The sequence below is a fragment of the Arachis ipaensis genome, chromosome B10 (assembly GCF_000816755.2).
Source record: "Arachis ipaensis cultivar K30076 chromosome B10, Araip1.1, whole genome shotgun sequence".
In the NCBI taxonomy this organism is placed as follows: Eukaryota; Viridiplantae; Streptophyta; class Magnoliopsida; order Fabales; family Fabaceae; genus Arachis; species Arachis ipaensis.
In genome coordinates this window covers 50,766,266-50,784,825 of record NC_029794.2, presented here as the reverse complement: position 1 = coordinate 50,784,825, position 18,560 = coordinate 50,766,266, and the positions used below count along the sequence as shown (strand labels likewise).

The following is an 18,560-nucleotide window of genomic DNA, read 5'->3' as shown; positions in this document are numbered from 1 at the left end:
TTAAAGGATCTACAGTTATTCCATCTCGTGTGATCACATGTCCCAAAAATGCCACTTCTGTCACCCAAAACTCACATTTCGACAACTTCGCATATAGCTTCCGTGCTCTTAATATTTGCAACACAATCCTTAAATGCTCTCCATGTTCTTCTTTTGTCTTAAAATAGATGAGGATATCATCTATAAAGACTACCACAAACTGATCTAGATACGGACGAAAAATGCGATTCATATAATCCATGAATACAGCAGGAGCATTAGTCAGTCCAAAGGACATAACCGTATACTCATAGTGATCGTACCTAGTTTGAAAGGCAGTCTTAGGTATATCTGATTCCTTCACCCGGATTTGATTGTAACCTAACCACAAATCAATCTTCGAGAATACTGTCGCACCTCTCAGTTGGTCCATCAGATCATCTATCCTTGGGAGTGGATACTTGTTCTTGATTGTGATCTTGTTCAATTGCCGATAATCCACACATAACCTCATTCTACCATCCTTCTTCTTTACTAGTAACACTGGAGCTCCCCATGGTGATACACTCGGACGAATAAACTTCTTCCCCAGCAATTCATTCAACTGCTTCTTTAACTCTGCTAGTTCCAACGGTGACATCCGATACGGTTCTATAGAAATTGGTCCGGCTCCAGGAACCAGATCAATGCTATTCCTTGTACTGGCTTCTTCGGACAGTCCTTAGCCATATGTCCAGGCTGACCACAAGAAAAACAGATAACGCTTGTAAGCTGACAAGGTCTACCTCCATGCTCCTTTCCGCACTGCCTACATACTGGTCGCATCTGCGCCTGCTGAGGTCGCTTACCCATATCCTGTCTCATTCTTCCTCCACTCCCTCCTGTAGGACGTGCATGAACATTTCTATTCTGATTGTACCTTCGTGAAGGCATTACTCCCTGCTTAAAATTCCTTCCCTGAGGAGCTGTATACCGATTATAATTCTGAAAACAAGATCCTGGGCGATTCAGCTGAGCTGCAGCTATCTTCTTAGCACAGTCCTCTACTAGCTGACTCTTATTAACCAACTCCGCAAAATTCCGTATTTCCAATGGAACCACTGTGTTCAACAAATCTTCACGGAGTCCCCCTTCAAATTTCAAACATTTCCACTCTTCGAAATCTGCTGGATTCCCTTGGCAAACCTTGGAAAAATGACATAAATCTTCAAACTTCCTTGTATACTCAACAACAGACATACTTCCCTGTTTTAACTGCATCAACTCCATCTCCTTTGCTTCACGAGTAGCTCTAGGAAAGTACTTCTTATAGAACTCTTCTTTGAAAACATCCCACAAAATATTACCCTCATCTTGCTGGAGTAAACGTTGAATGCCCTGCCACCAGTGCTGAGCATCCCCTTCCAACATATAAGTAGCAAATTCTACATACTGTTCTTCCGGGACATGCTGTGCCCTCAAGAACCTTTCTATGCCTCTGAACCAATTATCAGCTTCAGTTGCTACAGTCGTACCCTTGAACTTCGGTGGATTAACTTTCAAGAAAGCAGCTAATGTCATAGGCCTATCATGATTCATGTTATCTCTATCACCGTTCCCACCATTCTCACCATTACGGTTATTGTTACGCTCTCCATTACGTTCCCCCAGATGGTTAACTGCTCGGGTAGTAGCAGTCGCCGTTTCACGCACAGCCTCAGCCATAGCATGAATCGCAGCAAACAGATTATCATCGTTTTGTGGCGGATTGTTAACAGTAGACCCTTCCCGATCGCTACGTCTCCGTGGAGGCATCATGATTCTGTTCATACCAAACAATCAATACCAAGGTGATCAGTCTTAATACCTCAAGTTGGGCATGAACATTATCAGAATGAAAGCACAAAGACATTCATGCAACACATATCACATGGATACCCTATAAGCATGAGACACACCACAGAGCATGCAATAAAGCATGATTCAGTCCATTCCCCAGGCTCTAACAGGAAGAACCGCTCTGATACCAAATTGTAACGACCCAACTTCTAGCATGTCTAGATCATACTAGAAATCGAATGTTACCAACTTATTTTTTTTCCTTTTTGTATTATTAATTAATAAATATAAGCCTGTACGTTGTTAAAACCCCGCGAATTTTACAAGTAAATTTTTTTAACAAGAATAATTTAAAGTCGCATACCTTCCATATATCAAGGGATACTTAAACGTTCACATACATAAGACAAAAGATAACAGAATATGGAACAACACACTATAATATACATCATGTTATAGAAGTGGCTCAGTTATATAAGCATAGAGCTATAGTACAGCACCCCTAAGTCAGTGACTCATAAAGTATATACATATGTACATAAGACGCCCCAGGGCCTGGCCTGACCAAAAGCCCCTAAGCTGGCACTCAGGCTAGCCTAACTCTATGATATGCCTATTCCCTCTAACCATGCTAACAAAAGTGAGGGAGACACTCTAATGTACTGAAGTTAGACTAGGCGTCTCAAAAAGTCTCCTCAATCCTAGTCCAGAGTACCTCACGAAAAATCACCGGGCGAATGGTGATGCTCGCCTGCTGGCGCCTCGCCTGGCTCATCGTCATCGCTGTGAGAGGAGATAAATATGAAGTTAGGATCTTCCTCTGAATCTTCTTCTTCCTCGTCCTCTTCTTTTGCTGGAGTGATAGCAGAGGAACCACTGCTGGCCACAGGAACCATAAAAGGATAGCTACCAAACAAAATACAGTCTGGAGAAGGAGGTGGGGCCTCCATGATCTGATCATACTCATGTCCCTGCTGCTCATCAAAGACAGGAGGCTCGATCGGCTCAGGTAAAGGATCAAGCTCGGGTGGTAACACAGGAACACCCCACTCATCAAGAACAAAAGGTGCAGGAGGTGCCTCATAGATATGCTGGGCAGGTATAGGCTCATCAGGTAGAGGAGGTTTAGGTGGAGGAGGATAGTCAGGTGGAGGTGGCATCTGCTCCTCAGGATGAGGTATCCCAGGTTCGCCGGGGTGTAACCAAGATAAAGGAAAGTCATAGGGTGCATCAAGATTAAAGTATGCTGTCCTAATAGGGTACTGGAAAGGTCTACCATGAACTACATAATTACGGATACAAGGTACCGCACAGTAGATGTAATACTCGCCACGCACCGGGTCCTCGTGGATGTACGGTGGATCAATCTCGTAGAATAGGACTCCCGTGTCCATCTGTAGAGGTGTAAGGGGTAAGAACTGGGGAGTTCTTAGTAAGGTCAGGGTTTATAGTTAAGTTCATTTATAATGTCCGCGGTCATAGAGGTATAAATAAATGTAGAGTAATATGTACATAACAGCAACATAAACTAACACATGAACAAGAGAGAAAATAGGAAATAAATGCACATTCACACATTAATATGCAATCACACAGTTATGCTCAAACAAACAAGGAATAGAACAAGAACACAAGAAGATAAGCAATAAATAATGCACAAACAAGTATGATGCATGTCTGTCCCTACTGCAGGTAATGAGCTCATTTGTCGGTTTCGACCCGCACCCGACGCAATCCGACCCTCCAGGTCACATAAGGCCTTCCCAGAACTTAATCCCAGATTAAGTACCGCATACCCTCTACCAAGTACTCTCGACTTGTAGGACTGGTATTTGCTCAAATCTCAATATATCCCAGGTATGCGAGTCAGGCCTCTACCAAGCATTCAGCTTGCAGGGCTAGTACTACTCTACTGCAGCCTATCTGGGAAGCAACATCACAATACGGGCGTCCCCGCACAACATTCACAAGCATTGCCTGAAGGCTCATAATTCACATATAACCATACTCTCCATCACTTAGCAATCATCATAAATCAAGCATTAGAACATCACAGAAAGCTCATTTTATAATTCTCTGTTAACTCTGTAAGGTCAGGTACACAGCTATATCACTTTTAACTCCTTTTCTCTTTAACTTAAACACAGGTTTCAAAATCTTGTTTCTTTACCTCATATACCTCTATATCTTCTCTTATACCTTTTCTTAGGTGTTTAGTAAAGGAAATTAGAGAATTCTGGACTCAAATCTGCCTTCCTGAGGCTTTCAGGGAAAACTGTCTTTTTATCAATATTTTATTATTATTAATAAAATAATATTACTATTAAAATAATATTATTAATAAAATAATATATTAATATTTTATTATTAAAATAATAATATTTTATTTAACTTTAAAAAATTGCATTTTGACCCCCGGACTTCTTGGAAATTGCACTTTGACCCCTATAACTTTTAATATTTGCACTTTAGCCCCTCAACTTTTGATTAATTAATTTTCAACCCCAAACTTTTTAATAATTGCATTTTGACCCCAAAACTCCTTGAATACACGTTTTCATGTTCTTCCAAAAACCAAAAACATTTTTTTTCCAAAAGTTCATTAGATTTCTGCTTGATTTTCGGCTAGTTTTTCAATCTTTTCGAAAACCGATTTGAACCTGATTTTTATCAAACCAAAGAGAAACTTTTCAGCCATCAAATACAGATCAAATAAGCATCAAAAATCATGATTTTCATGGCTGGAATGTCACATTTTCCAGCAGCACCAACAGCCACTTCAAACCATCATAAACATGATTTTCAAGCATTAAACAACAAGTTTCCATAATCAAACCATCACACAAACACCCAAAATCAAATCTCAAGCAACAAGATCTGGTTTAACACTTCAAGAACACAGCCAATCATTGATTAATTTACCAAACCTTACCTCCTTTGCTGCTGTCCGAGATTGCACTAAAAACAAGCTTCCAGAAGCACTTTTACGCCTATTTTAACATAAAAAACAACTTTAGAATCTTATGAACCATGAAGGCTGAAGCTTCATGATGATGAAAAGAAGGTTTTCCTCACCTTAAGGTAACTAGAAATCACGTTTTCTTGGAGCTTTTGGTGATTGAATAAGAGATCCTAAGAGAATACATGAAGAAAACATCATTAACTTAAGGAACCACCATGGCCGAATCTTCAAAGAGGAGGAGCAGCCTTCATACCTTGATTTACTCCATGAAAAGTGACATAGAAATGAAGAGGAGGAAGGGGTGAACACTTTGGTAAGATTAGCTTTTTGATAGGGGTTTCGGTTTGAGAAAGAACGAAGAAAGTAGCTCAGGTGTTCATGGAAGCTTCATGGTTTTCTTTCATGGTGTTCTAAGCTTTTCCAAAAACAAAAATGATAGCCAAGCTGTCCTAGGGAGGCCGTGGCTTTTGGATGATGATTATCCAAAAGTTACTTGTCAAAATATCTTAGAAAAGGATAATTACTAAAGCTAGATGTATTAAAACTTAAGTAATTACACTACTAATGGATAAACATTAAGTTACTTAGTGTAAATGACACTAGTAACTGGATAATCATAAGAATAAAAGGTATATGATGAAGCATTAGCAGTGCTAAGTTCATCTAAGAATGTCGGTATTATCCGTTACCAGTAAATTTCAAGCTCAGTTATTATATTACTAAACATGGATCAACATTAATCACAGTAGAGAAGATAATAATATAATATTCTGAATAAAATAATAATATATGAATATTATATTAATATAATTTTTCTCTCGAAATTCGTGACCGGCTCATCACATAGAGACTAACCACGGAAATCAGAATTTTGAAATTCGGGCCCGAAGTGGCTCAAAAATGCAACTCTTCGCGACGTGCCTACTTAGATTAGGAGAGGTGTCCTGTGCAATCAAGCTGCTGACTCAGCAGCTTGATGACGCAGCACCTGTGCAGTGGAGGTGCTTATATGCATAGAAATTCCTAAAAACTCTGTAAAAATTCCGTTTGATCCCGAAAAGGCGCCGTTTCTTCGGGTCTAGGCCGTTACAGTTGGCATGTAGAAGTTAGAGTAGAACTCAACTACCCAAGAAAGATTGACCTGCCTTGGCTGTCTCCGTAGGAAACCCCATTTTCTTCGTTCAATTTGCGGCTCAATAAAGGTAGCAATATTGGACGGGAGGATAAGAAGGTATTCATTATTATAGTTCCTTTCTGCTAGGATAGGGAACATCTGCTCACAGTAGCGATTGGGAAATCGCGCAGTGTCCTTTGCTGGAAAGGCTTTCTCCTTTTCATCAACATTTATTATCCTCTTAACTCTTTTTGTTGAGGGCTTGACTGCGGTTGAAGAAGCCTCTGCCACTAATGCTCTTTTAGTGCCTCTTCTTGCTGGGGGTTTAGGAGTCGCTTTCTCTTTTCCTTTCTTGGTGGCCATCCTGAAAAGAGAGGAGAAAGTAAATTAAATTCAAATAGATATATAGCAAGGAAGGAAACGAAAAAGAGGGTGATGGATGCACATTAAGATATACTGACATTATCACGTGCTCGCGAGTACATGTGAAAAGCCAACAATGGAAAATAGCTAGTGCATGTAGAGATAAGTGAATGAAAGGTGTTTATTGGCATGCCGGAAAAGGGCATGAGTAGCATAGACCAAGCAATACTTTGTGACAAACCATCACGTTTGTAATGACAATTAAATTCAATTAATACAATGGTAAAGGGAAGTTGTGAAAAGCAAGCATTGAATAGTATAACAACATAGAGAAGTACATAATGCCATTTGAGCCTTTTCACAAACACATAGCATGCATGATGAATAAGGCATAGAAAATATGAAGGTGAACATGCAAGCAATCCCTTAAATAGAATAAAAATAATTGTCAAACAATTTGCAACAATCCACAAGCATATAATGAGGGATAATGACTCAAAAAATTTCTAACACCATGTAAAAGGAAAAAGAAAAAGAAAGAAAATATGAATAATAAAAAGAAAAATAATATATAAAATAATATATTAAATGATAGAAAAGAGAGGAAGGAAGAAGAAAATAGAACCGTGGTAATGGAGGTGAGAGAGAGAGAGAGTGATAGGTGAGATTTAAAGAAGAAGGGAGAAGGAAGAAATAAGGAGGGAAAAGAAAAATTAGGATTTGGAGGAGAGAAAGATAAGATATGTGGCAATTTTTGGATGAGCTGTGCGGCGCATGCGACGCGGCTGCGTGGGGCACGCGTTCGCGTGGATGCGCTTCAAGTGTGGTGACGCGATCGCGTCGGTCCCACGGTCGCGTGACCCATATTATGCTTCTGGCGCGAGTGCAGCCTCGCATCAACACAACTCTCTGTTCAAATTAATTTAGTTGCCAAAATTAGGGTGGCGCGATCGCGTCGGTCACGCGATCGCGTGAGTGTGCGTCCGAAAACAGATGACGCGGCCGCATCGGCAACGCGGTCGCGTGATAAGGATTGTGCCTCCAGCACGAATCCAGCATCACTCTCGCACAATATTTCATTGTGCACCCTTTTATGTTGAAAACTCAGAGCACGCGGCCGTGTGGGGCACGCGGTCGCGTGGGTTGATTTGTGCCATGGGCACGCCTCAAGCCACACTCCAGTGTAACTCTCTGTTCATTTTTATTTTTCTTTACTCTCCCAGTGATGCGGACGCGTCGCTGATGCGATCGCGTCGCTTAGCAAAATTTTTTTTTTTTTTTTGGAATATGTAGATGCAGATGCACGAAAGTACTACGAAAGAGAAGAGTTATTGAATAAGAAAAACTAAAAATAAAGAAAAGAACGATCATACCATGGTGGGTTGTCTCCCACCTAGCACTTTGCTTTAACGTCCGTAAGTTGGACGCTCCACTAGCTCAATCTTCTGCTATGTGGGGATCTTCCAAGAGGAAGATCTCAAGCTCCTTGTTTCTCTGTACCTTCTCGCCATGGTACAGCTTCAGGTGTTGTCCATTAACCTTAATAAGTTCAGAGCTTGAAGGATGGCTTAGGTGATAAACTCCATACGGTTTGGCCTTCTCTACTCTGTATGGACCTTCCCATCTTGATCTCAACTTGCTTGGCATAAGCCTCAGTCGAGATTTGTAAAGGAGGACTAAATCCCCAGGTTGGAACTCTTTCTTCTTGATGTTTTGATCATGTACAGCCTTCATCTTTTCCTTGTATATTCTGGAGTTTTCATAAGCTTCTAGGCGAAGGCTCTCCAGTTCCTGCAGTTGTAACTTCCTTTCAGCTCCGGCTTTCTCAATTCCCATGTTGCACTCCTTAACTGCCCAAAAGGCTCTGTGTTCTAGTTCAACTGGGAGATGACAAGCTTTTCCATAAACCAAGTGGAAAGGCCTCATCCCAATGTGTGTCTTGTATGCTGTTCTGTATGCCCATAGTGCATCTTATAGCCTGGTGCTCCAGTCTTTTCTATAAGGCTTTACTATCTTTTGCAAGATACGCTTAATTTCTCTGTTTGACACCTCGGCTTGCCCATTAGTTTGGGGATGGTCTTATTGAGGCATCTCATCCCTCCTGGATATATTACCAAATTTCTGGCATGGGAGACAAGATTTACAGAACTCAGCAGCGTCTCTAAAAAGGGTAGGCCACCAGAATCCACAGTCTAAGATCTTTCTAGCTGTCCTTTGAGGACCAAAATGTCCTCCACTCTCAGATGAGTGACAGGCCTCTAAAATGGACTGAAATTCTGATTGAGGCACACAACGTCTAATTACTTGATCAGCGCCACATCTCCATAAATACGGGTCACCCCATATATAATATTTAGACTCGCTTTTCAGCTTGTCTCTTTGATGCTTAAAAAAATTTGGAGGAAATGTGCGGCTAACTAAATAATTAGCAACAGGTGCATACCAAGGGACTACCTCAGATACTGCTTGCAGGTTATCAAAAGGAAAATTATCATCTATAGGAGTAGAATCATCCTTAATATGCTCCAGGCGACTCAAGTGGTCTGCCACTAAATTCTGATTACCACTCCTATCCTTTATTTCTAAATCAAATTCTTGTAACAGCAGTATCCAACGTATGAGTCTTGGTTTGGATTCCTTTTTAGCTAATAAATACTTTAAAGCTGCATGGTCCGAATACACTACTAATCTAGTACCAAGTAAATAAGCTCGGAATTTATCCAGAGCAAAAACAATAGCCAGAAGCTCTTTCTCAGTAGTAGTATAATTGGACTGGGCAGTGTCTAAAGTCTTAGACGCATAAGCAATAACGAAAGGATCCTTACCTTCACGCTGAGCCAGCGCTGCTCCTACTACATGGTTGGAAGCATCGCACATGATTTCAAATGGCTGGCTCCAGTCCGGTCCTCTCACAATTGGAGCTTGAGTCAGAGCAGTCTTCAGCTTATCAAACGCTTGTTTGCAATCCTCACTGAACTCGAACTCAATATCCTTCTACAGTAATCTGGATAAGGGAAGTGTGACCTTACTAAAGTCCTTAATAAATCTCCTGTAAAAACCTGCATGGCCAAGGAACGAACGGACTTCTCTCACAGAAGAGGGGTAAGGTAGACTAGAAATAACATTCACCTTTGCTGGGTCTACAAAAATGCCATTATTAGATACCACATGTCCTAATACAATTCCTTGTTTTACCATAAAGTGACATTTTTCGAAATTTAATACAAGGTTTGTATTAACACATCTATCTAATACTCTAGATAATCCATCTAAGCAAAGGCTAAAAGAATCACCATAAACACTAAAATCATCCATAAAAACTTCCATACAGTCCTCAATAAGATCATAGAAAAGACTTATCATGCACCTTTGGAAAGTAGCTAGTGTATTGCACAAGCCAAAAGGCATTCTCTTATAAGCATAAGTCCTAAAAGGACATGTAAAAGTAGTCTTTTCCTGATCCTCAGGAGCTATATGAATCTGGAAATAACCTGTGTAACCATCTAAAAAGCAATAATGTGATTTACCTGACAGGCGATCCAGCATTTGATCAATGAATGGAAGTGGATAGTGATCCTTACGGGTAGCTTGGTTGAGACGCCTGTAATCAATGCAGACTCTCCAAGCATTCTGAACTCTAGTTGCTATGAGCTCTCCATGCTCATTCTTTACTGTAGTGACTCCAGACTTCTTGGGCACCACTTGTACTGGGCTTACCCATTCACTGTCTGAAATGGGATATATGATACCGGCTTCCAATAGTTTGGTCACTTCCTTTTTGACAACTTCCAAGATGGTGGGATTCAATCTTCTTTGGGGTTGACGGACAGGTCTTGCTTCCTTTTCTAAAAATATTCTGTGCTCACATACTTGAGGGTTGATGCCTACTATGTCTGCTAAGCAACACCCAATTGCCTTCTTATGCTTCCTCAGCACATCAAGTAACTGCTCTTCTTGTTGAGAAGTAAGTTCTCTTGCAATGATAATTGGAAACCTCTGCTCATCTTTAAGATAAGCATATTTGAGATGTGGAGTGAGGGGATTCAATTCTAACTTTTGATCATGGGCAGGCTCTGGATTATCTGGAGCTTGTGAAAATGACGAAGTGCCCTCATTGTCAGTTAAGAGGGTCCCCACACTTGGACCTTGTCCAGTGTGCCTCTCTTCAAACTCTTCCTTGTGAACTTCAGCTACACTTTCATCTATGACATCACACTGAAAGATAGAACAATCTTCTGGGGTTTTGTCAATGACTCCATTCAGATGGAAGATTACTATACGGCCATCTATTTCAAAGGAGTATGTTCCTGAAAAGTTTTGCATTGATCCAATCTGTGACATAAGAGCTTGCAAAGTAGAGGTGAGACCATTCAGACTGGCATTAATACTATTCATGTATTTTCCATGGTCTGTTGTCTTCGCTCAAAAGATTGAAGTAGCTCTTCATTAGGAGATAAAGAAGAATGAGTAAATTGAGATGTCTGCTGTTGATTGTTCTGTGGTCCTTGGTTTTGCCTCAGGTGAGGTGCTCTGTAAGGTTGATTCTGCTGCCTGTTGTTGTTATTATTCCACCTCTGATTTTCCTGATTATCTCTGCCTCCTCTGTTATTGTTGTCCCTCCAATTCTGGTTAGAATTGTCCTGCCATCCATGGTTATTATTTCCACTTTGATTGTACCCTTGGTTGGGGCGGTCATAGAAGTTATGAGTGGATGCCACCATGTTGTCTTCTTGTTGGAGCTGCGGGCATTCATCAGTGCAATGGCTATAATCAGCACAGATTCCGCAAATTCTTTGTGGAACTAGTTGTTGGTTTTGCTGTGGTGGAGGAGCTTGCTGAGCTTGCTGTTGATTCAATTGCATCTGCTTCAGCAAGTTGGTTATCTCGCATATACTCTGAGCTAGAGCAGCAGTCTCTCTATTAGAGGATACTTCTGTAACGACTTTTGAACGGCCTTGCTTTTGCCTGTGGTTCCTAGTAGATTCAGCTAAATCACTGATCAATTGCCAAGCCTCATCGGTGGTCTTGTACTTCTTCATAGACCCATTGCTAGCACTTTCCAATGTGGTCTTATCTTGGGGCCTCATGCCCTGTGTGACATAGCTAAGCAACACTATCGTGTCAATCCTGTGGTGGGGGCATGCTTCCAGAAGATTATTGAAGCGCTCCCAGTATTCAAAGAGAGTTTCATTGTCATCCTGAACAATTGTGGAAATATCCTTCCTCAGTTTATCAGTAACTTCAGATGGAAAGAATTTCTCCAAAAACTCCTTTCTGAGTGTATCCCAGTTGGATACATTTGCCAGAGGTTGAGTGTAGTACCACTCTCTTGCTTTTCCCTCGAGAGAAAACGGGAAAGCTTTCAGCAAATTTGAAGTTTCATCAGTACCATCACGCCTGACAGTAGAACAGGCTGCCTGGAAATCTCTCAAGTGCTTGATTGGCTCTTGAGCAGGTAGGCCATGAAACTTGGGCATCAAGTTTAGTAGTGCGGTCTTTATTTCAGAATCTGTAGCCACCGCTGGATGATGCGCTTAAAACGGTTGCATTGTAAAATCAGGGGCTCCTTCCTCTTGGATGGTAACTCTCCTAGCTGCCATGTCTTCTGCACGTAAAACAACCGAATCAGTAGAACGGGGGCTGGTTTCTTCCTCAAGTTCACTTTCAGATCCGCCCTCAGAGCGGACTAACCGACGCTGTTCTCGCCTTATTCGTGAAATAGTCCTTTCAATTTCAGGATCAAATATTAGCAAGCGCGGATCAGGAAGTGAACGCGTCATTTGACGAAAGAAACATGCAGCTCATAGTAACAAAATAAAATAAAATACAAATAAATAAATTCTAATTAATAACTTTAGCACTCTATTGCAACTCCCCGGCAACGGCTCCAAAAATTGATGAGGGGCAGATGTTGATGAATTAAAAATTATTAAAATAGTTACGTTGCAAGTATAGTTCTTAACTCACCGAAAATCTGCCTATCAATTTAGAAATATGTCACAGAGAGTTTAAATTAAAAATCACTGGGAGTTTAACTCCCAGGTCGTCTCCCAACGAGTTGCAGAAAAGTGTGCTATTTTATTAATCAGATGTTCCAAGAAATTGAGTTAAGTAGAGGGAAAATTAAAAAGGGGAAATTTAAATAATATGAATAAAAGCCTTGACTGGGAGTTGATTAGTTGAATGACGAGGTCTTGATGAGGAAAAATAACTCTTCTCAATGTTCCAATGCTAAGATCAATTCCCAAAATTAAAATTCTAAAACCTAGAGGAGGAGAAAAACTAGATCTAAACCTATAAACTGTCTAGAATGAATGTTGTTGTTTGTTTCTGCATATTCTCTGGCTCTAGTCTGCTGTTTCGAGCCGAAAACTGGGTCGAAATAAGGTCCAAAATCGCCCCCAGCAAAGTCTGTAGATTATGCAGATCGCACATGTCACGCGATCGCGTCATCCATGCGGACGCGTCATTCGCGCTTTTCCTTGCCATGCGTTCGCGTCGTCCACGCTACCGCGTCGCCTGAGCTTTTCCAATCGCGAGGCCGCGTGAGCCATGCGGCCGCGTCACTGCGATTCGCTCTCCTTCTCGCTGGTTATCTCCTCAAATTCTTGTGTTCCTTCTATTTTTGCTGGCTTCCTTTCCAATCTCTAGCTCATTCATGCCCTATAAAGTCTGAAACACTCAACACACAGATCACGGCATCGAATGGAATAAAGGTGAATTAAAAATACATAATTAAAGTCTCTAGGAAGCAGTTTTCAAACATGTTATAAATTCAGGAAAGGATTATAATTTCATGCTAATTTAATGAATAAGTGGGTAAGGATCATGATAAGACCACACAATTAAACACAATATAAACCATAAAATAGTGGTTTATCAACCTCCCCACACTTAAACATTAGCATGTCCTCATGCTTAATTGAAGGAGATAAGGAAATAAGCATGAACATGTAGAAACTCATGAAATGTAATGCAAGCCTATATATAAATAAATGCAACTATATGATTTTTGCCCACTTGATCAAAAGTAAATAAGCTCTTCAAAACAATTACAAGTCAAATTCCAGTAATTCTATCATTATACAATAAAACAGATAAAGGTGCAAGAAGATAGCTCATGAAAGTAGGGAACATGAAAATTCAAGCATTGAACCCTCACTGATAATGTATGTACGCTCTAATCTCTAGTGTATAGGGTAATCACTCTATCCTTCTCTAATCATGCTTTCTAACTTTTGTTCTTCTCCTAACCAATCAACAACAATTAATATACCAATGCAAACATCATGAGGTCTTTTCAAGGTTGTAATGGGGCTAAGGTACAGGTAGGGGTATACATTTGTTCAAGTGAGCTAATAAATTGTTTTTAATTCTTATAGTTTCACATGAGTAGGTATCCAAATTCCCATTAAATTCTCATGACACATTCCCTTAACAACTTTTGATCCCACGATTTCCCATACTTAACTAGCACACACAATTCTATCTTAAGTTAACCAAAGATTCAATTTGGAATATACAATTATTTTTCAGCTTAAGGTTAGTAATGTGGTAAAATATAGAACAAATGGGATTTAAAGGCTCAAAGTGGTTAACAAAGGTAATTGAAAAGGGTAGGCTTAATTTGGATAAGTGAGTTTAAACAAATAATGGCCTCAATCATGTGCAAGCATGTAAATATAATAAATATTGGACATATAAGATAAAACAAAATATAGATTACAATCATAGAGAAGTAAACACACAAGAATGAAATAATTATGGTTAAATAATGTAACCATGCATAAAGGCTCAAATCCTCACAGGTTGTGTGTTCTTTAGCTCAAATATCATGTTCCAGATACAACTCAAGCAAATTTATCATAAAAATTTTGAAAAATTAGTGAAATTTTGTTCCAAAGATAGAGTCTTAAAAGAAACTTATTGTCTTTTCAATCAAGTAGAACATGCATGCAACTATTCTAACCTATGCAATTTATTCTATTCTATAAAAGAAAGAAAATCTAACTAAAGTATCCTAATTATTGGTGCTAGGGAAAAGAAATTACCTCCGAAAGTCAGGTACTGACCGACCTCCCCACACTTAAGGCTTTGCACCATCTTCGGTGTCGTCTGTCAGGAACAGGGGTGGGCTGGTAGTAGTATCTCCACAATCGGGTCCGTCATGGCTCCCTGTGCTGGTAAAAGAGGTGGGGTTCGGGGTATCCGAGTCCCTGAAGTATCCCTTGAGTAGCTCCTTGATGTGTTTGAATCGGCGCTCGCTACGGCGCTCTCTCAACTTAGCTTTGTGTTCTTGCCGATCCAACCTTTCGATTATCTGCTGGAGCAATTCATCAGTTGTGGGTGCTTGTGGTGTTGAAAAAGGATTATCTTTAACTGGAGCAGTAGGAAGACTTGTAGTGGCTGCTGGAAGTCTGAGGTATTTCCCGTTAGGGACATACTGATCATCCCGTGGAAGCACAGCTTTGGTGTCCCCAGCACTATAGGAGACTCCGGCTGCTGAGACCAAGGCGGGGAAAGGTAAGTTGCCCACAATTTGTACGTGTCCCATAGCATTCCGGATATGTCTTGAGAGATTCAGAGGTTGGTCTGTAAGGATGCACCATAGTAGAACGGCCATGTCTGCAGTGAAGGAGGACTCATGATTGCTCGGAAAGACGTAATGGGACATGATCTATGCCCGGACGCGAGCCTCCAAGGTAAGTGCTGAAGCCAAGATTCCCTTAGGGCGGGTACGATGGTATCCATAGATCCAACGGCTGCCAGGTAATGCGATAACTCTGAGAACGGAGTCCCAGTTAAATTGGTACCTCTGGCGCTTAAGTGCGGCTTCTTGGAAGGCGTCCATTCCTTCTGGAATAGGGGGAAGACTCAGAGATTGCTGAATGGCCTCTTCTGTGATGGGGACTTGCTTCTGCCGAACATAAACAGACTGCAGGGTTGCCATGTAGAAGTTAGAGTAGAACTCAACTACCCAAGAAAGATTGACCTGCCTTGGCTGTCTCCGTAGGAAACCCCATTTTCTTCATTCAATTTGCGGCTCAACAAAGGTAGCAATATTGGACGGGAGGATAAGAAGGTATTCATTGTTATAGTTCCTTTCTGCTAGGATAGGGAACATCTGCTCACAGTAGCGATTGGGAAATTGCGCAGTGTCCTTTGCTGGAAAGGCTTTCTCCTTTTCATCAACCTTTATTATCCTCTTAACTCTTTTTGTTGAGGGCTTGACTGCGGTTGAAGAAGGCTCTGCCACTAATGCTCTTTTAGTGCCTCTTCTTGTTGGGGTTTAGGAGTCGCTTTCTCTTTTCCTTTCTTGGTGGCCATCCTGAAAAGAGAGGAGAAAGTAAATTAAATTCAAATAGATATATAGCAAGGAAGGAAACGGAAAAGAGGGTGATGGATGCACATTAAGATATACTGACATTATCACGTGCTCGTGAGTACATGTGAAAAGCCAACAATGGAAAATAGCTAGTGCATGTAGAGATAAGTGAATGCAAGGTGTTTATTGGCATGCCGGAAAAGGGCATGAGTAGCATAGACCAAGCAATACTTTGTGACAAACCATCACGTTTGTAATGACAATTAAATTCAATTAATACAATCGTAAAGGGAAGTTGTGAAAAGCAAGCATTGAATAGTATAACAACATAGAGAAGTGCATAATGCCATTTGAGCTTTTTCACAAACACATGGCATACATGATGAATAAGGTATAGAAAATATGAAGGTGAACATGCAAGCAATCCCTTAAATAGAATAAAAATAATTGTCAAACAATTTGCAACAATCCACAAGCATATAATGAGGGATAATGACTCAAAAAATTTCTAACACCATGTAAAAGGGAAAAGAAAAAGAAAGAAAATATAAATAATGAAAAGAAAAATAATATATAAAATGATAGAAAAGAGAGGAAGGAAGAAGAAAATTGAACCTTGGTAATGGAGGTGAGAGAGAGAGAGTGATAGGTGAGATTGGAAGAAGAAGGGAGAAGGAAAAAATAAGGAGGGAAAAGAAAAATTAGGATTTGGAGGAGAGAAAGATAAGATATGTGGCAATTTTTGGATGAGCTGTGCGGCGCATGCGACGCGGCCGCGTGGGGCACGCATTCGCGTGGATGCGCTTCAAGTGTGGTGACGCGATCGCGTCGGTCACGCAGTCACGTGACCCATATTATGCTTCTGGCGCGGGTGCAGCCTCGCGCCAGCACAACTCTCTGTCCAACTTAATTTAGTTGCCAAAAATGAGGTGGCGCGATCGTGTCGGTCACGCGATCGCGTGAGTGTGCGTCCGAAAACGGATGACGCGGCCGCGTCGGCGATACGGTCGCGTGATAAGGATGGTGCCTCCAGCACCAATCCAGCATCACTCTCGCACAATATTTCATTGTGCACCCTTTTACGTCGAAAACTCAGGGCACGCGGCCGCGTGGGGCACGCAGTCGCGTGGGAGGCGATGATTCCCATGCGACGCGAACGCGTTAGCAACGCGGTCGCGTGGGTTGATTTGTGCCATTGGCACGCCTCCAGCCACACTCCAGCATAACTCTCTGTTCATTTTTATTTTTCTTTACTCTCCCTGTGAGGCGGACGCGTCGCTGATGCGATCGCGTCGCGTAGCAAAATTTTTTTTTTTTTGGAATATGTAGATGCAGATGCACGAAAGTACTACGAAAGAGAAGAGTTATTGAATAGGAAAAACTAAAAATAAAGAAAAGAACGATCATACCATGGTGGGTTGTCTCCCACCTAGCACTTTGCTTTAACGTCCGTAAGTTGGACGCTCCACTAGCTCAATCTTCTGCTATGTGGGGATCTTCCAAGAGGAAGATTTCAAGCTCCTTGTTTCTCTGTATCTTCTCGCCATGGTACAGCTTCAGGCGTTGTCCATTAACCTTAATAAGTTCAGAGCTTGAAGGATGGCTTAGGTGATAAACTCCATACGGTTTGGCCTTCTCTACTCTGTATGGACCTTCCCATCTTGATCTCAACTTGCTTGGAATGAGCCTCAGTCGAGATTTGTAAAGGAGGACTAAATCCCCAGGTTGGAACTCTTTCTTCTTAATGTTTTGATCATGTACAGCCTTCATCTTTTTCTTGTATATCCTGGAGTTTTCATAAGCTTCTAGGCGAAGGCTCTCCAGTTCCTGCAGTTGTAACTTCCTTTCAGCTCCGGCTTTCTCTGTTCCCATGTTGCACTCCTTAACTGCCCAAAACGCTCTGTGTTCTAGTTCAACTGGGAGATGACAAGCTTTTCCATAAACCAAGCGGAAAGGCCTCATCCCAATGGGTGTCTTGTATGCTGTTCTGTATGCCCATAGTGCATCTTATAGCCTGGTGCTCCAGTCTTTTCTATGAGGCTTTACTATCTTTTGCAAGATACGCTTAATTTCTCTGTTTGACACCTCAACTTGCCCATTAGTTTGGGGATGGTAAGCTGTTGCAACTTTATGAATTATCCCATGCTTCTTGGTTAATCCTGTCAGTCTCCTGTTACAAAAATGGGTGCCTTGATCGCTCACGATTGCTCGTGGTGATCCGAAGCGACATATAATATGGTTTCTCACAAAGGAAACAACAGTGTTAGCATCATCAGTGTGGGTAGGAATTGCTTCCACCCATTTGGAAACATAATCCACAGCTAACAATATATAAAAATATCCATTAGAATTTGGAAATGGACCCATGAAGTCAATGCCCCAAACAACAAAAATTTCTCAGAAAAGCATAATATGTTGAGGTATCTCATCCCTCCTGGATATATTACCGAATTTCTGGCATGGGAGACAAGATTTACAGAACTCAGCAGCGTCTCTAAAAAGGGTAGGCCACCAGAATCCACAGTCTAAGATCTTTCTAACTGTCCTTTGAGGACCAAAATGTCCTCCACTCTCAGATGAGTGACAGGCCTCTAAAATGGACTGGAATTCTGATTCTGTCCTTCTGCAGTAATCTTGATAAGGGAAGTGCCACCTTACTAAAGTCCTTAATAAATCTCCTGTAAAAACCTGCATGGCCAAGGAACGAACGGACTTCCCTCACAGAAGAGGGGTAAGGTAGATTAGAAATAACATTCACCTTTGCTGGGTCTATAGAAATGCCATTATTAGATACCACATGTCCTAATACGATTCCTTGTTTTACCATAAAGTGACATTTTTCAAGATTTAATACAAGATTTGTATTAACACATCTATCTAATACTCTAGATAATCCATCTAAGCAAAGGCTAAAAGAATCACCATAAACACTAAAATCATCCATAAAAACTTCCATACAGTCCTCAATAAGATCATAGAAAAGACTCATCATGCACCTT

General features: G+C 41.0%; 1 protein-coding gene across 1 annotated transcript; it reads right to left on the bottom strand.

Moving 5' to 3' along the window:
* On the bottom strand, nucleotides 631–1,776 carry LOC107620619. The gene has a single exon (XM_016322752.1). It carries the CDS (start codon nucleotides 1,774–1,776, stop codon nucleotides 631–633), a length of 1,146 nt encoding a protein of 381 aa, XP_016178238.1.

Excerpts from the sequence above, each read along its gene's own strand:
- LOC107620619 (XM_016322752.1), bottom strand. The coding sequence starts at position 1,776 with ATGATGCCTCCACGGAGACGTAGCGATCGGGAAGGGTCTACTGTTAAC.